Raw genomic sequence first — 18,706 nt, forward strand, 5'->3', positions numbered from 1 at the left:
AAAAACCTAATAGAAATTGAAAAATGTATGTTGATTACACTGATCTCAACAAAGCATGTCCAAATAATAGCTTTCCTTTCCTCAGATCGATTAGTTAGTTGATGCTATCTCGAGCCATGGGCTCCTCACCTTTATTGATGGATATTTGAGATATAACTAAATAAGGATAGTGCCTCGGGATCATGAACATACCTCCTTTATCATGGACCAAAGCATATATTATTATAAAGTCATATCATTTAGATTAAAAAATACGAGGACAATATACCAAAAGATGATAAATAAAATATTCAAGCATCAGACCGAGAGGGACATCGAGATGTATGTGGATGACATGATAGACAAAAGTAGAATAGCTAACTTACATTTGGTAGACTTGGTCGACATGTTTCAGATTTTGAAGAGATATAACATGCGTTTCAACCTGTCCAAGTGTGCTTTCGAAGTTAGCTCGGGAAAATTTATTGAATTCATTATTCACCAGAGAGGAATAGATGCAAATCCTAAAAAGGTCCACACCATATTGGAGATGCATCCACCTTGGTCAGTGAAGGAAGTGCATAGTTAATAGTATGAATAGCGGTGCTTACCTGGTTCCTATCCTGGTCTAGCGATAAGTGCTTGCCCTTCTTCTGGGCATTGAAAAATCCAAAAGTTTTCCTATTGACCAAGAAGTCCCAAGAGGCATTTGATAAACTAAAGCACCACCTCGCCCGGATGATCACCTCAAAAGCATAGTAGAAGCTTTGTCCCTATTTTTAAGCATATCCTATATAGGTGATCATCGACTAATCACTCAAGCAAATCCTTTTGTGATTTGATGTCTCAGTGTAGGAGGTGGTCGGTAGAGCTGAGTGAATTCGACTCTGATATATACCTAGGGTTGCCATCAGGGCTTAAGCATTGGTAGATTACATATTGAAGTTGACCCCCTCACACGAGATCGAAGCTAATAAGCACACCCCCTTGGCATGGACCATGTTCGTAGATAGAACTACCATATTAGAAAGCAGCAGTGCTGGACTTGTCTTGAAAGGTTCGAACAAGCAAGTGCATGAACAAGCTTTATAGTTCGAGTTTAAAATCTCCAATAATGAGGCCAAATATGAAGCATTTCTCATAAGTTCCAACTTGCCTGAGAGCTCCAAGTAGAAGACTTGACAATGTTCAATGACTCACAATTGGTCATGAGCCAAGTTGACGGGAGCTACGAAACTCGGGACAGGACCATGGCAAAGTATCTTGTCGAGGTGTGACAGTTACCCCGAAGCTTTTCTTAACTCAATGTGTTATAGATACCTCGCACAAAAAAATACCTAGGCTAACTTACTAGCTAGGTTAGCCTCCACCAGAGCTCCAAGGGGAAGCTGATTGATAGTCGAGATGCTACTAATTTGAACTATTGAAGGGCACAACATGGTCATGGCCGAGGAGGAACCAAGTTGGATTGATGAGATCTTGCACTACAAAAGAGATGGAGCAATTCTTGTTGACCTCATGGCTGCTCGAAGGGTCAGGCATCATCAAGCATGTTATGGCATAATTAACGATCGCTTGTACTGTAGGTCCTTTAGCAAACCCTTTCTTAGGTGCTTAACACCATAAGAAGTCGAGAGGGTGCTCATCAAGATGCATAAAAGTATTTGTAGGGAGCACATAGGTGGACAGACCCTTGCATTCAAGGTGCTTCAGTAGGGGTTCTACTGGCCGACGTTACGTAAGGACACAATCACTTACGTCTGAAGGTGCCACGAGTGCCAAATGTTGGTACTACAGTAGTCGACGGTCCCTTTGAGCTTGATCAATTGCACATGGCCTTTTGCCCAGTGGGGCATGGACATCTTAGAAACCTTTCCACCAACTTTCGACTATAAGAGGTTTCTCATCATGGGAGTAGACTTCATGAAGTGGGTAGAGGTCAAACCGCTACCTTAAATCACCGAGAAACAAGTCGAGGGGTTCGTATGGAGAAACACCATTACCCACTTCGGAATCCTCAAGGGCCCTCACAACGGGATTCAATTTAATAATATGAAATTCAAAGAGTTTTTCTAGTCCCATGGGATTCAACTAAGATTTAACTTAGTAGCTCATCCTTAAATAAACGAGCTCGCATAGGTCATTAATTGAGCCATTCTCGAAGAATTGAATAAGAGGGTTGTCAAAGCGAAGGGCACTTTGGTGAATGAGCTACAAAGCATCTTGTGGACCTCTTGGACGACACTCAAGACTATCTCAGGGGAATCGTTGTTCAACTTGGCATTTAGCACCAAGGTTGTTCTGCCACCCGAGATAGTCTTCTTGACACCTCAGGTCGAGAGCTTTGACAAAGAATCCGAAGAGGGACATCGAGCCAAACTTGACTTGATTAGTGAAGTTAGAGTTGAAGCACATCTATGGGCACTAAGATATAGAAGAACAGTGGCCAAGCTCTACGATCAAGGAGCTCACCCTTAGGGGATTGGACTATAGAACATGGTGCTCTAAAAGGCTGAGGTTCGTGACCCAAAGGTAACTTGACATTGAATTGGGAAGGGCCATATCGAATCGTCGAAGTCATCCAAGATAAAACACATCGCTTCAGGACAACATAGGGTATGACATTATCGAGAACGTGTCATATCGCCAATTTGAAGAAGTTTTATCCCTAAGGTCTCGAATGTTGTAGACCGGGAAAGGCTACCCTTAAGCACCAAATGTTGGAAAAGAGAGTTCCATTGCTCCTAGAAGCACATACACCTACAAAGTCAAGCTTTTACATCTGAGATGATGCCTTGACCTATCAAAATAAAATGCTATTAATGCAGACAAAAAAATAAGTTGGATAGACTGACCTAATGACCAAAAACAGAAAAGGGAGAGATCAACAAATGAAGGCAACAATTTAGGCGGTTGGGTGAGGAGGCGAGTTACTGCTATTGTCGAAGGGCACCTTAGTCGCCATCGGGATGTTCTGGTCCTCAGGATAATTTATGAATGGATCCTCCTCAAGCTCTAGCTCGGGGTACCTCGCCTTGAAGTGGGCTAGGGTGATCTGATACTCGAACTGGTACAAAACCTGCATTGTCCTCTCCAGACCCTTTTGGAATTTGACGGATATCTTATAATTGGTGATAGCTTCCTCCTAGTACTATGATATGCAGCTCCACTCACCCTCCAATACTTCCTTTAGCTTATAGGCATCCTTAGTAGCCATTGCAACCTCCTCGGTGAACTCCGAGCTATGTATCTTCACCGTGTCCAACACTCAAGTGAGCTTTGAGTTGTATATCTTCACTATGTCTAGCTCTTAGGTGAGCCACAGAAGCTTGTCCTCCATTGCACGATTATGGCCTCGGACCTCCTTTTGTTGCTTAGCGAGAGTAACTAGGCACCGCTCAACATCCTCTAATTGACAGTTCAATTTGGTCACTCGAGCCTCGACCTTGGTGATAGTAGAGGAGGCTTCCCTTTTTTTCAACTCCTCGACTTCAGCTAGGAGGTCGTCAACCATAGTAGACTATCGGTGAACGATGGTGCTAGCATCTTGGACATGATCAATTAGAGTCGTCACATAGTGGTGATGCTACAAATAAAAAATGAACAAGTTAGCGAAGTGAAGCCGAAGGAGCTAGTAGCAGCCTAACTTACCATCATTTCATTTCGATAGCAAATGTCAATTAGGACCTCTGATGGGGAGCAATAGAGCTGCTTCACCATCCCCGAGCACAGGGATCCACGACAGTACAATTCTGTAGTCGAGCCTTCACCCCACACCTTTTGCATCTCCCTCATATCTTCCCGTCAAGGCTGTAACGATGTCTCCGAGGTCGGGTCTGACAAGTCGATAATCTACAAGGTCATGAAGGGCAAGAGCTTCCCCTTGCACAGGTCCAACATCGACCATAACCTTCTCTCCTTTTTTCTGAAGCCCAACTTAGAACTTCCACCTCCTAGAGGCACTAGCATTATAGTCGGGGGAGGCTCCATTTCCTGAGCCGACTCTTCGGGCATGTCGCCCTTTTGAGGGCATGGGGTCTTCTTCGCTATAACCTTATGTTTCTTTTTTAGTCAATTGCTATTGTCATGATGGCCAAACCAAGGCGGATCCGATGCCTCTACCAACGGCTCGCAAACAGTTGTTAAGACCGAATGGGACTCCACCACACCCGATGAAGAGCCAAGCTCTTTCTTTTTCAAAGTGTGTAGATTCATGCTTGTAAAGAATCCAAATCACAAAATAGAATATTAAAAAGAAAGGTCAAGTCAAACGAGGGAAAGTTCAGGTCGTACCCCAAGGAGTTGAGTTGAGACCCGTATCGATCGCTCATTCCTCATCTATCTTTCAAACTAAATCGGAGGAAAAAAGTATGTCCCTCAGTTGAAGCATTTGATCTGCCTCCTTATCCAACAAGAAGGGAGGGGTATTATCAATGCAACATGTTAACTAAGTGAGGTTGAACCCCTAATCTTGACTTGAACTCATAAGAAAAAAACACTCCTTCCGGCCCTTGTTGTTGGAAGGGGCATCCCTGACCTTGAAGCCCCCCCCCCCGATCGGATAAGTAGTAGCTATTTCTCCCATTGCACAACCGAAAATAAGTGACAAAAAGGGTTCGGGTCAAAATAATGTTAGCAAATTGGTATTCCCCGATGAATACTATCAAATGACATCATGAGTTGGGCGCCATTTGGGAAGATGATATTCCCCGCCATTGAAGGAAAGATACTATCACTGGGTGAAAAGAAAGATGAAGGCCCATCTCAAGGGCATCACAAGATAAGCAAAAAGACCCTAGGATAAGATCAAAAGTGTGTTGACTGGGTTGGGGAACTTGTAGGTCAAATTTGGTTGAGATAAAATACCTAGTTCATAGGTGATCCAAGAGAGGTGTGCTCACCACCGAATCACAATCATGAGAACTTTTGGACTCCAACCCTCAAAGAACCCTCAGTTCACAAGAGAGGCCCCTTTCAATGAAGAGAACCCGACCTCCTCCACCCTCGAATTATTCAAAGATGAAGCATAAACCTCAACTAACTAACAGATAAAGGATCGAGAAGAACTTATATGAGAGAGGAGAGACATCCTGACCTGAGATAGAAGAGCAGAACTTATGTCGAGATGAAGGACTCAAAGGTCAGCCTCCCTTATCGAGAACCAAAGCGATAAGAGAGACGCTCCTAAGGAGGCCCTTGGGGTGAGGCTGAGAACTCTTGAGGCTCTAAAGACTCTAGACACTAGAGGCTTAGATGGAGGAATGAATCACACCCTACGAGGTGAGGGGATTTATAAGGAGGAGATCGAACTCTGTCCTCTTGTAATAAGACAAGTGTCCTTTTGGGGGCAAATCCCAAGAGGCTTGTCGCGATAGGAAGGTCTGAGACCTGCCACAACGAAGAGAGGACTTGAAAGCTATCATGACGGAGCAAGAACTTGAAGCCCACCATGGTAGGGAGATCCAAAATCTGTTATGACAAAGAGAGGACTTGAAACTCACTACGGTGAAGAAAGAATTTCAAGTTCACTGAGGCGAGAAGATTCGAAATCCACCACGGTAAAGAGGGAACTTGAAATCTACCATGAAGGAGGGAGAATTTGAAGCCCACCATAGTGGCAAGATTGAAAATCTACCACGGTAGAGAGAGGACTTGAAATCCATCACGACGAAGGCACAAAGCTAAATGTGCCCAAGGTGTGTGAGTCGGAAAATCCAACCTGCACCAAGGTAAATCCGTCACGACGGAGGTGTAAGGCCAAATATGCTCGAGGCATGTGAATCGAAAAATCTGACCCGCACAAAAATATATTTTCCATGATGGAGGCATAGGGTCAAATGTACCCGAGATGTGTGAGTTAAGAAACATAACTCGTGCCAAAGTAAATTTGCTATGATAGAAGCACAGGGCCAAATGTGTCTTCGGCATATGAGTCAAAAATCTCAACCCACACTAAGGTAAATCCATCATGACGGAGGCGTAGGGCCAGATGTGCCTAAGGCATGTGAGTTGGGAAACTCGACTTACGCCAAGGTAAATCTATCATGATAGAAGCGCAAGACCAAATGTGCCTGAGATGTGTGAGTTGAAAAACTTGACTTATGCCAAGGTATATTTGCCACAACAAAGGCACAGGACTAAATGTGCCCGAGGTGTATGAGTTGGGAAACCCGACTCGTACCAAGGTAAATCCACTACGACAGAGGCATAGGGCTAGATGTGCCTAAGGCAAATGAGTTAAGAAACCCGACCCATACTAAGGTAAATCTGTCATGGCAAAGACACAAGGCCAAATATGCATAAAATGCGTGAGTCAGAAAAACCCGACTTGCATGAAGAGAAATCTACTACGACGAAGGTGCAAGGCCAAATGCAACCAAAACATGTGAGTTGGGAAAACTTGACCCGCATTTGCTACGACGGGGGCGCAAGGCTTAAATATGTTCAAAACGCATAATTAAGAAAACCTGACTTGCGTAAAGAGAAATTTGCTATAGTGGAGATACAAAACCAAATGCGCTCGAGACATGTGAGTTGGGAAAATCCAACCCGTGTGAAGAAAAATCTGGTATGATAGAGGCGCAAAGCCAAATGTGTCTGAGACGTGTGCGTCGGGAAAACTCTACCCATGTTAAGGGAAATTTACCACGGTATAGACATAAGGTAAAATATGTCTAAGATGTGTGAGTTGGGAAAACCCGACCCGCTTGAAGAAAAATCTACCATGGTAAATGCATAAGGTAAAATGTGCCAGAGGTACATGAGTAGAAAAAATCCGACCTACGTAAAAGAAAAAAGTCCACCATGGTAGAGGCATAAGGTAAAGTGTGCCCGGGACGCATGTGTCGAGAAAACCTGACCCGTAAGAGGAAATCCCAAATGCTTATACGTTAGATGAATTAAACATCGCACTTCAAGTCCCTCTCAAAAGAGCCCTGAAGCACACCTTTAGGAGAGGGACAATAATAGGAGATATACTAACGACTAATTATCCGACACGTCATTACCACTTAGCGCCCAATGAGGAAGGATAAGACGAAGCTTCCTTCTTGTTATTTATGAAGAGAAATATAATCACTAGATTTCTTCTCGCCATTTATGAGGAAAGAGACAATCATAAGTTTTCTTCGTACTCTTTATGATCATATATAAAGCTCACCTTTAACACAGAGAAGAGGGGATGACTTCTCTTGACTATTCATGTTCATACTCATATATCTTGGATTACTAATTTGAGCATCAAAGGAATCAGGTCGAGAAACCTCTCCCGACCTTAGTCTTCATGCATGTGACACATTGGGAACACGATGTTTCCGCCTATAAGACACTTCGAATAATCCTATGCATACGGGTTTGGACCATGTCAAGCTAATCAAGACGTAAATAAAATTTTTCCTTAACGCGTACTTAAGCTAATAACTTGGAAGGAGAGTAATTTAAGATTCCAAAGATTCAAAGAGTTTTGGGTGAGTTAACGTAGGCGATTTTTTGCTAGAGGGCTTTGGTTACCATTATGATTAAGTGGGGAGTTATTCATGCAAGCAATTTCATATGATTATTGAAAATTACTGGGACAAGAGATACCTGAACCATTGAACCTCGTGGTTGGTGCCACTATGCCTACCACGTGGGCCACTTGTCTTGGGGCTGAAGAGGCTTCTGAGTATAGTTGATGTGTTGTTACGTTACCCACATGTTAGACGCCTTTGTCATATGCCCCCACTATACTTCAGAATAATGAAGGGGTTCAGACAGGATAACTTGATCACATCACCTAGATGACACCATTATTTTAGGTTTGAATTATTATAAGATTTTAGATACTTCGTGATTGAATTTGACTACACAAAGGATCCTCTATGATTAAATTTGATCATATCATCATTAAAAAAAGTTTCATGATCAAATTCAAGGATCCTTTATGATTAAATTTGATTATATCATCATTAAAAAAGAGTTTCATGGTCAAATTCACTTGTGTTATCATTGAACGACACTTTATAGTCAGGATGTTGAAGCATGCTTTAAAGTAAAGATGACTACATTATTATCGAAGGACATATCATGATCAATAACATTATAGTCAAAAGATGCTTCATGATTTGATAAAAATATCCTTCATGATCATATTCAATTTAATATAATTAAAAGATGCTTCAAATTTAATCAAACATCAACACTTTTTGTAGCTAATGCTCTCTCAAGTAAAAATGACTTGTTAGCTTGAGAAAGTGGATGAATATTTTGGCTATACACCAACGTTTGACATCCAACAAAATGAAATTTAACATCCATGAGAGTAGATATGCTCTCTCAAGTACCATTTAGCAGGTTCAAAGCTAAGCACCGAATAAGACAGGATTAAGAACAGTCAAATCATAGAAAGAGTGGATCTCAACCATTTGGTACAAATATTAGAAGAATGCAGAGATCAAACCTTTCTGGCCCTCCAGTAGACAACAGATTAGTGCAAGCTCAGCCTGATGTTTAGTGCTGCAGGTGTCCATAATAGATTGGTAGGGCAAGGTCATCATTTTGCATGCTTCAACCACAAAAGATGTAAAATCAGATCTCATGAATAAAAATATGTAGCCAATATAAAGAAATAATTCACATTTGGAATCTAAGACCGACGAAGTTTGCCCGAGCAGTCGTTACTTGTTACAAAAATCGAAGTCCTAAATGCAAACAGAAAAAAGAAATAAAGAAAAAAAAGAAGAGAAACACTAGAACCTAGGGGAACGGAAGAATTAGATTCTAAAACTCAAAAAGGCGCAGTTCAACCATTGATTCTTTCCTCTTAGGAGAAAACCAAGCCAGAATTTTCCCAGATTTTAACTTCCTGAAAGAGTAGCTCAAGCCAAACATGACATCATCAACACAAGGCATGTGCTTCCCAGATGGGGATACCAGGGATACTCTGGAATCCACAGAGAAGACTATGGGCCCTGCCACCTGTAAAAGAAATGGTTTATTGCAAGATCCAGATAATGAAGGAAGATAACTTACCTAAATATTATCAAAAACATGCACAAAACTATAAGAAAAGGATTTCCAATTATTACCAGTTATTAAAAATTAAAAGGATTCTATGTTACTAATGACAAGTAGTTAAATTTGGTTTAACAATACAACCAGTGGTCCTTTTTTATTAGTGAAATTTCAAATATATATTAGACTTTCTGCTAATAATATACAGAATGTACCAAGTACAGAGTCTAGAATAGCATGTGATATAATGCATCCCTTGGTACTGTTTAGTTCAGTTGCAAAATGCTCATAAAGCTAACCATAGGGTTGTCAAAGAGAGTCACAGTTAAACTAGGTACAACTCTATAGCTATATGTCAAAGAAAAAAATTATATATTGGACATGGCATCGAGCATATTATGAAGAGAAAAACAAGAATAAGGTAGAAAGATATACCTGCTGTTGAAGGATTACATTAAGCCTTGGGGTAGCAAGAGGATTAAATTCTGTGTCAACTTGCCGTTTGGTAGTGTCAAATATCAGATGGCTGACACCTTTCATAAATGCTGAAGCTGAACAAATGTCCAAGCGAGCACTTATTCTTCTAAGATCATTGAAATCCTTCTTAAATTTTCCATGCTGAATCGTGTAGCATAATGAGCCAAAGAAGTCTGCATGAAATTGATTTCTTCTTTTAGGATTCGAAATGTTGCCATCTCCAAACCATGCTGCATAAGTACCACCTAAGAAATGAAAGAAAGAAAAAACAGAGATTTATGTCAGAAGCATATAACTTGTATAAAGACATCAATATCAATCCACAGTTAAATGTTACATCCAAAATTACCCATCGTACAATGTCAAAATCAATTCAACATCCAAATGCACTGCTTTAGTTGCAAAAACCAGTTGGGAAGGTAATGACCTTAAGCAAAGAAAAGAAAAGAAAGTAGGGTCTTAAGATGTGGGCCTGATGAGCATATGTTCAAACAGATTTTAAGGTGAACTAGCACCTAAGCAAAACCATGTACATAAATAAATTCGGACGGAGAGCACAGGCGCTCAACTTAATCTGCTTGAGCCAGCATAGGCTTCCTAGCAAGGAATCAACTTGAAATCCCATGCAATGAGAAAACATGAAAAACTAATATTGTGGCCAAGATTGGCTATTTATTAGTGTGGGCACCTAATTTTCCAAGCTAGAAAATGTTAAAACATTCTAATCCAATTTTATCATTCCAGTGAAGATCACAGTCCTAAAACAAACTACTGCTCATGACTCCAAAAGCAAGAGACTAGCAATATATGTAAAACAGAAGTTAGAATACAGTGGCTCCAAATGAAATACAGCCAGAAAAAAATTTGTTCATCAAAACATCTAACTGAATCAACTTTCAGTAATGCAAATCATATAGAGCTAAGCTCTACAACAACCTTCGAACAATAACCCAAGTGGCAGGAATGTTCAGAAAACCTTTTTGTAATGCCGTAATGCCAGGTAAAGATAAACTCTATGCATGACACAAATGAATAGGTCAAAATTCTAAGAACAAGAAAGAACTATAGTTAACACTTGAACAATCAGGTACAAGTAGTTGATAGTCCTTACGGGAGGTTATTGCTGTCACCAAAGCAATGGCACATGGCTTTGCATACAGGCTGATCCAGTTTGTTAGATCACAGTCTGGAAGAACTGGCAGAGGAGTTGGCTCCAAGTAGGCCAAAATTCGGTGGCCTCAGAAAAGATCAACATAAGAAATAATTTTTTAAGTGTGGTTTGATTATGACCACTAAAGCAGATACCTATGCACCTTTTTCTTAATAGTCATGATATCTATATACTTCTATTGAATTTTTTATGTAAAATCACAAGCCAATCCAGATAGGCCAGCTGACACAAAATGGCCAAATCCAGCAAAACCAAAAACTCTCATCAGGCTCAGGGGACTGCAACTGAAATGATGGTTTGGTAAATCAACTTAATATAAATTTGATGAAGGGACCCATTCTTTTTTTACAACTTTGCATGTTTCAGCAAAACCATACGTCATGAGATTAATTAAAAGAAACAAATATTTGAACAAACTATATAATAACTATACAACATCCAAGTGATTGGAATATTCATATAATCATAAGTTTTCTATAAGAAACTCAATAGCTAAATATTCTAGATAATTTTCTCACCAATGATTCCTGATATTGTTGCATGGGGTTCTTCGAGTCGTTCATCATAAGAGGATATCCATGCAGGTTTCTTGACCAAATTTCTTGCTCTAGTACTCTTCTCCTGTTCCCTCCAAAAATCCATGCTCTTCTCATATGAAACAGCTGCTTTGGCACATACTCCAGGCAGAAGAGTCAAGGGAATATCAGTAGATGAAGAGTTGCGAGCTTCAGGTTGCCCACTGTTTTTGTGTAAACCAAAACGATACCACAAACCAGTGTCAGGTATTAGAGAAGTTACATCTAGGGATACTGAAGTTGGAACATCCCAATAATTTCCCTTACTGTCCAGAAACAACTCAGGCCATGCTGCTTCTATTGTAACATCATGACTTGGCAGCTGCAAAGGCACAAGTAACCAAGAATTACAGCTAGACAGTAAAATAGCACAGTTCAAGTAGAATGAATCATACAGAACCAAGACACAACAATTTATCCCAAAGAGGCACCCAAAGATATGTATCCTAATTTAGGAGACATTTAAAATAAGGTCTGCAAGAGGACAATTATCATTAACTTCATATAATCTAGATTCCTATAACTTCACTTGAAAATTATATTACCTGACATAAATAATTCAAAATTTTAATTACGCTTATTGCGACTAAACTGCGTCTGAGTTGTCTATGACTAGAAAGTGCAATAACAAAATCTGCCATAAAAGATGAACTATTTCGTTAAATTTACCTCGTGCAAGAGCATTGCTTTTGCACGTTGGCCCGTCTTATCACCATGTCTTTCCACATTGAAGAGTAATGAGGTCTCCGGTGTTAGAGAAATTTGCGAGAACAAACCAAGTGCATACAGCGACTTGTCCAGAAAATGCTTTGCAACGTCCTTGAACTGAGGCAACTCTAGCTCATCTCCCATTGTCACTTCTTTCTTGATATTTGATATCAATTTTCTTGGACGGAATTGGCCAACTAATCCCATCCACCTAACAATCGTCCAGTATAGGATCACAAGAGCACGCTATCAATTCCTTGCAATAGTGCGCGATATAGATCTAGGGATACATAGCAGAATCAGAGGGGAAATGGATGCTTACCACCTGTCGGAGGAGGGGCCGAGGAGGAGGGACTGGATGGCGAAGGACCCGAGGTCCTTGCGGGGGGTCGGGGCGAAGGAAGGGACGAGGCCGAGGGGGAAGGCGCGGGAGAGGAAGGAGAGCTGCTGCGGGCGGAGGAGGCGGCTCGCCCGGGCCATCCCCAACGGCGCCGCCTCCCCTGGGACGGCCCGGGCCGTGCCCTCCAGGTTTTGCGCCGACGACACGTTCAGGTCCCAGAACGCCGTGTCCATCGCCAGCCGAAGACTCGTCATCACCCTTCTTCTCCGGCCTTCTCCGCCCTCTCTCTATCTAGCCACTCCAGCCTTATCCCTCTCTCTCTCTCTCTCTCTCTCGCTGCGCGCTGCTGAAGCGAAACAGGGGTTTATAGGACATTGTCACATTGGGTTTAGGGAATGGCATTTGAATTGGGCCGTGGCTTTACTACTTTGGGCTTGTTTTGGGCCGAATGGCGTTTTCTTTGAGAACTAATGTAAATTTTTTTATCTTTATCATTTCAATTGCTAATATACTCATTGTATAAGAAGCAAAAAAGCATCATAAATGTATAAATATATATTACGTTGTCCGGAGTGAGCATGTTTGGAACATTAATAGAACCCTCCATGCAATCACAATTTGCTGATTATTTTAAAAAGGCAAAAAAATATTTTTTCTATCAAATCAAGAAATTGGAGATCAGTTATTATGTACACAAATTCGGAGATTTAGAGAACAGATACAGAACATGTACTGGATCAGCAATCCAAGAAGTGAACTTCTCCATCACAATCTTCTTATTCAATGTATAAATGTGGTTGCAGATGTCTTGATCATCAGATTTACCAGATAATTAATTCAATGTAACAAAAACCAAATACAACCAAAAGGAAAATGTTTATGTTTTCGTATAAAATTGTACCCCAGTATATAAGTTTCGATGTTATGGTGTTTCTATGAGTGTTTTTCCAATTTTCTTCTCTAACATCAGCAGTGTTCAGGATTGTTGTACCCTGTTCAGTTCTTCCAATGACATCCAAAGCTTTGGATCTTCATAGTCCTTTATAAGGAAAGAAGCTCCTGCTTCTAACAGAGACTTCTCAGGGTTCCTGGTTGTTAAACCGAAAACAGGCATTCCAGCAGCTACACCGGCTTTTATTCCTGATGCTGAGTCCTTCAGAAATGATGAAGAGAAGTTAGGATTGATGGTAGGAAAGGGGAAAGTCGGGATGAGTGAGACAATATAATTTAAGAAAAGCAACCTCGAAAACAAATGAATGTTCAGCAGATGCCTTGAGTTCCTTGAGAGCCTTCAAGTAAGGATCAGGGAATGGTTTAGCTCTCTCACATTCGCTCCCAACTACTACAACTTGGAAGAAATCAGTCAGACCGAGCATTGAAATCATAAGCTCTGCATTAGGCCTTGGGGCGTTAGTGACTGCTGCACGCTTCAGGCCTCGATCCTCGACCCACTTGCATAGCTTGTGAAGACCTTCTATTGGCTTCAACTCTTTAGATACTAACCTGTACATTCAAAAGTGCAATCTCTCCTATGAAAAATAATATATGTGACACTGTCCCTCAGTGAAAAAGTCAGAAATATACCTTCGGAACATTGCTTCCTTATCATCAACAAATTTAATGGCCTTCTCATGATCCCAGTCAGGAAATAAGATACTAGCAATATCATCATTGTGCCTTCCAGCAATATTTTTTATGAAGAATTCTTTGTCTACAGGGACTCCATTATTATAGCCAATCTGTAAATTTTTTTTCAGTCAGAAGCTCAAACACCACAAGGATTGATTATCACAATTAAAGCTATTGGAAATCGTACCTCTAGCAGCATTTCTCGAAAAGCATAATAATGAAGAGGATCCGAATCACACAGGGTTCCGTCGACATCAAATAGAACTGCTTCAACCGGATCAAGTCTAGTAAGAGAACTGCCACAAGTCAAGGAGATAAATCAGTGCTGACCCATATGAGCGAAGCAAAATTCTAATCGTAGATTGGACCGAGAAGACATTATCCGTCTGTCTGATCTTGCAAATAAATAGTCAAGAAAACCAATAATAGGAAATCTTCAACATTTTATTCAAATACTAACCAGCATAATAGTAACTACTACAATGGTATAGTTATATACTTATTAGTAGCTTAGGAACAACAAATTGAGCATGGATTTTAATAACAAACAAAACTATGATGATTTGTCATTAAAACATTGTCCTACCACGGAAAGCATGCTACTTGACGTTGAAAATCCACTTCTTTAAATGGTTCAAGTAGAAAACAAGAAAAGAAAAACTGTAGTTGTTTTGTTTAGCCAGATCAACCAAGCCGATGCTTTGAATCATCTTAGCAATTCATCACTGAAATTCCATTCCTATAACTCACTACAATATTAATTGATATTTATTAGATATTTACACTATGATATAAGTGTATATAAGAACTCTTTGTTGCTAATAGCTCTTATTTACTTCAACCTCTTTTTAATTATCAGTCTATCTTCTGTGTTCTCCACGAAACCACACTGAAATAGAAAAGAATCGTAAATTTCTAAAGAGAGATTCAAAAAGTACATTAAGATTATCTCTGAACAGCCCTAGGTCTCAGACAGGCGCTAATAGTTTTCACATACTCTGAAATGGGATTGATGGTATGATAAAAAAGAAGCACATAATATCATAAACCATCAATTTTGACCTATGCTTGTCACAAGCAAGTTTAAATTGACCAAAAGAAGGTTAATGGACATCCAACTAGGTCCAACATAATATTTCAATCGCAAGTAGGGGTGGAAGAGAATAACATCCATCTCAATCCATTTCCATATATGGATGTAGCTGGATGATCAGATAAATGAACGTATATCATTTAAATGATCCATGTCCAAATTTTGCTTCATCTAGCTGATACAGGTAGCAATGTCGGTTCAAATCTATCCAGACCCATTTATCCATATATCCATATCTCTAAGCATAAAATTTCCCAAGAAAAACATTACCTCTGAACTAATGTTATTTGATCAAATTTCTACGTGTAATAATGCACTCATTTTATCTCTTTTTTCCATTCTTCCATTTGTTTGAATAAAACATCCTATCTAGTTGCTATAAAATACTAGACACATGAAATATTCAATTATTTACATATTTATTCATGTTAATCTAATTTGAATATGCATTGGTTTCACATCAATGTCCGAAAATCATAAGTGGATACAGATATAGTTTTTCCAATATCCAATCCAGATTTCATCCATTTTTTCCCCAGTTGCAATTCACAAAAGAAACCATCTACCTCTGCAGAGAGCATTGGAGTTATATCCAGTCCAGATTGGATCCATTTTTGCTTCTACTTGGACTTTGCAAAAGAAACATTCCACCCTCCAAAGCAAGACAGCCAGTGATGGAATTTGATTTCTGTGCTCTCATTAATTATCTCCAGTGTGTTGTGAAATACCATAATCAAACTGGTAAAAATCTCGATGCTAACATTTCCATTTTTTTCCCTACCCATCTCAACATCAATTTCAATTCTTCTTATCTTGAAACAAATAACTCATAGATCACCTTTCATCCTCAGACGTAGGCAATCGCTCGACTCCAAGCAATAAGGACTCGATTTCCGAGAAGAAATCTCGAGTGTTCACGTAAATAGATGCATCTACGATGTCTCGCTCCAGACGAGAAGCTACAAGAGGGGTAGGAAGCAGTACCTTTCAGAAGCGTGCGAGTCCGGAGAGATCGACATATTTCTCTTAGAAACGAAGGGCAGAAAAGAGACGAATCTACGGGAAGGTAGAGGCGGCTCGCCGGATCTCGCTCCTGTTCCTCCTCCTCTCGTCTTCCTTTACGAGAAAACGGGCGGCTTCTCTTCTGGCAAGCGCTCCCAACACCACCACCGCGTTTAATACTGCCAGGCACGAGTCTCCTTTGTGGCTTCTCCGTCTCCTATTTTTCCGCGTTTGACCACTGGCTTTGAGAACCACAAACGCCACGTGTATTCTCCGCTGTTCCAAAGAGCCCCTTTTAACACCACGAACCGGGGGGGCATATTCGCATACAGAACAAGAATCGAACACTTCGCACGCACTAAAACTCTGCCAATCCGACGGCTACCACCATGAACCGGGCGGCCGAAGCGTCCTCTCGTTCACATTCGCCTACAGGACAAGAATCGAATACCTCGCACGCACTTTGGACGCGTAATTTCTCGCTTACAGAACAAGAATCGAACACCTCGCACGCACTTTGGACGCGTAATTTCTCGCCTACAGAACAAGAATCGAACACCTCGCACGCATTAAAACTCTCTGCCTCTCAGCCAATCCGACGGCTACCACCATGAACCGGGAAGCCGAAGCGTCCTCTCCTTCACATTCGCCTACGGGACAAGAATCGAGCACCTCGCACGCACTAAAATGCTGCCAGTCCGACGGCTACCACCATGAACCGGGCAGCCGAAGCGTCCTCTCTTTCACATTCGCCTACAGGACAAGAATCGAGCACCTCGCACGCACTAAAATGCTGCCAATCCGACGGCTACCACCATGAACCGGGAAGCCGAAGCGTCCTCTCCTTCACATTCGCCTACGGGACAAGAATCGAACACCTCGCACGCACTTTGGACGCGTAATTTCTCGCCTACAGAACAAGAATCGAACACCTCGCACGCACTAAAACTCTCTGCCAATCCGACGGCTACCACCATGAACCGGGAAGCCGAAGCGTCCTCTCCTTCACATTCGCCTACGGTACAAGAATCGAGCACCTCGCACGCACTAAATTGCTGCCAATCCGACGGCTATCACCATGAACCGGGAAGTCGAAGCGTCCTCTCCTTCACATTCGCCTACAGGACAAGAATCGAACACCTAGCACGCACTAAAACTCTCTGCCAATCCGACGGCTACCACCATGAACCGGGCAGCCGAAGCGCGCTCTCCTTCACGTTAGCCTACAGGACAAGAATCGAACACCTCGACGCACTAAAACTCTCTGCCAATCCGGCGGCTATCACCATGAACCGGGCAGAGGAAGCGTCCTCTCCTCCACATTCGCCTACAGGACAAGAATCGAACACCTCGCACGCACTAAAATTCTCTGCCAATCCGACGGCTACCACCATGAACCGGGCAGCCGATGCGCGCTCGCCTTCACGTTAGCCTACAGGACAAGAATCGAACACCTCGCACGCACTTTGGACGCGTGATTTCTTGCCGACTGAACAAGAATCGAACACCTCTCACGCACTAAAACTCTCTGCCAATCCGACAGCTACCACCATGAACCGGGCAGCCGAAGCGTGAGACTTGACATTCGCCTACGGGACAAGAATCGAGCACCTCGCACGCACTAAAACTCTGCCAATCCGACGGCTACCACCATGAACCGGGCAGCCTGAGCGCGCTCTCCTTGTGTTCGTCTACAGGACAAGAATCGAACACCTCGCACGCACTTTGGACGCGTAATTTGTCGCATGCGACTCGATTGATGCCATGAACGCGACGTCGGGTCAGGTTGGACTCCAATTGAGTTCGAGCCGTACTCGATCAAACATCACATTCACCAAACGAAAGTTCCGGGGTGACTCGGCCCTGCTGCCTTCTCGCCTTCAATCTCCGGCAGCAATGGCGAAGCACACGGACTGAATTATTAGTGATGTGAAAGCCTGTATTCATTAGCACATTTGCTAACAAACATCTAATCCGCATCTCCCTTACTGCACATTTTCCTTCGAAATAGGCAAAACTTCTGATGATGTGTAAGTATCGGATAGATTCTCCATGGATATGCATGCATTTATTTATCGGCATTCACTTGACGTGCAGTGCTCTCTGTATGGGTGTCAACTCCATCTCCTTATGAACTACTGCTTTGCTCAGTGACCCAACCACGAGTGGCAGTTCATCTGAAGGAAGCAATGACGCCGCCCTCTTCCACTTGTTTCCTCCTCGCGCTGGCCCTCCTCCTCTATTGCCACCTTCCTCCTGCCGACGCTTCGGTGGAGGAGACATGCGAGGCCGCGGCTGGCAACGACCCCAACATCCACTACGACTTCTGCGTGAAGTCCCTCCATGAAAATCCGGGAAGCTGCTCGGCGGACACGAAGGGGCTGGCGATCATCGCCACCAACCTGTCGTACCCCAGAGCGGCCGCCACTAAGTCGAAGGTCAAAAGCTTGCTTCAGGTAGCGACGGATCGCAAAGCGAAGCAGTGTCTGCAGACCTGCTTGAGCACCTACAGCGATCTGATCCCGGCCCTCACCGAGTCGATCAGCGCTCTGGAGGATGATCGTCTCTGGGATGCCAAGACGTATCTCAGCGCCACCACGGAGTCGCCGCAGGACTGTGAAGATGGGTTTGAGGAGCTGCGCGTGTCCTCACCGTTGTCGGACGAGAACGGTGAGGTGGGGCAGCTTTGCACTATTGCGTTGGCTATCACCAATATGTTGGGATGATAGGTGAGGAAATGT

At 42.2% G+C, this 18,706-nt stretch overlaps 3 protein-coding genes across 4 annotated transcripts; 1 reads left to right on the forward strand and 2 right to left on the reverse strand.

Annotated features, from left to right (window-relative positions):
* Nucleotides 1–8,537: 8,537 nt before the first annotated feature.
* Nucleotides 8,538–12,590, reverse strand: LOC135585308 (protein TRIGALACTOSYLDIACYLGLYCEROL 4, chloroplastic-like). 2 transcript variants are annotated; one of them, XM_065186039.1, is made up of 5 exons: nucleotides 12,227–12,590; nucleotides 11,863–12,112; nucleotides 11,137–11,515; nucleotides 9,406–9,692; nucleotides 8,538–8,934 (listed from the first exon to the last, which is right to left on the reverse strand). In XM_065186039.1, exons 1-5 carry the CDS (start codon nucleotides 12,493–12,495, stop codon nucleotides 8,737–8,739), a joined length of 1,383 nt encoding a protein of 460 aa, XP_065042111.1. In that variant the 5' UTR covers nucleotides 12,496–12,590; the 3' UTR covers nucleotides 8,538–8,736. The 2 variants fall into 2 exon arrangements, with proteins under 2 accessions (XP_065042111.1, XP_065042105.1); XM_065186033.1 differs by having other exon boundaries at nucleotides 12,224–12,589.
* A 399-nt stretch (nucleotides 12,591–12,989) lies between these two features.
* Nucleotides 12,990–16,133, reverse strand: LOC135675668 (haloacid dehalogenase-like hydrolase domain-containing protein Sgpp). The gene is made up of 5 exons (XM_065186047.1): nucleotides 15,948–16,133; nucleotides 14,058–14,166; nucleotides 13,826–13,980; nucleotides 13,483–13,744; nucleotides 12,990–13,394 (listed from the first exon to the last, which is right to left on the reverse strand). The coding sequence occupies exons 1-5, from the start codon at nucleotides 15,980–15,982 to the stop codon at nucleotides 13,218–13,220; spliced, it is 738 nt and encodes a 245-aa protein (XP_065042119.1). The 5' UTR covers nucleotides 15,983–16,133; the 3' UTR covers nucleotides 12,990–13,217.
* A 1,936-nt stretch (nucleotides 16,134–18,069) lies between these two features.
* Nucleotides 18,070–18,706, forward strand: LOC135587207 (putative invertase inhibitor). The gene has a single exon (XM_065078335.1). The coding sequence runs from the start codon at nucleotides 18,155–18,157 to the stop codon at nucleotides 18,689–18,691; it is 537 nt and encodes a 178-aa protein (XP_064934407.1). The 5' UTR covers nucleotides 18,070–18,154; the 3' UTR covers nucleotides 18,692–18,706.

This window comes from Musa acuminata, chromosome BXJ1-1 (assembly GCF_036884655.1).
Source record: "Musa acuminata AAA Group cultivar baxijiao chromosome BXJ1-1, Cavendish_Baxijiao_AAA, whole genome shotgun sequence".
Classification (NCBI taxonomy): domain Eukaryota; kingdom Viridiplantae; phylum Streptophyta; class Magnoliopsida; order Zingiberales; family Musaceae; genus Musa; species Musa acuminata.

Bases quoted from the DNA above. Each gene is read 5' to 3' on its own strand.
- LOC135587207 (XM_065078335.1), top strand. From the start codon at position 18,155: ATGACGCCGCCCTCTTCCACTTGTTTCCTCCTCGCGCTGGCCCTCCTC.
- LOC135585308 (XM_065186033.1), bottom strand. From the start codon at position 12,495: ATGACGAGTCTTCGGCTGGCGATGGACACGGCGTTCTGGGACCTGAAC. The intron at 11,516-11,862 runs GTAAATTTAACG...GTGCCTTTGCAG, and splicing joins AAGCAATGCTCTTGCACGAG to CTGCCAAGTCATGATGTTAC. The intron at 9,693-11,136 runs GTGAGAAAATTA...TTCATTTCTTAG, and splicing joins AACAATATCAGGAATCATTG to GTGGTACTTATGCAGCATGG.
- LOC135675668 (XM_065186047.1), bottom strand. From the start codon at position 15,982: ATGTCGATCTCTCCGGACTCGCACGCTTCTGAAAG. The intron at 13,981-14,057 runs GTACGATTTCCA...AAAAATTTACAG, and splicing joins TTCGAGAAATGCTGCTAGAG to ATTGGCTATAATAATGGAGT. The intron at 13,395-13,482 runs GTTGCTTTTCTT...TCATTTCTGAAG, and splicing joins AACATTCATTTGTTTTCGAG to GACTCAGCATCAGGAATAAA.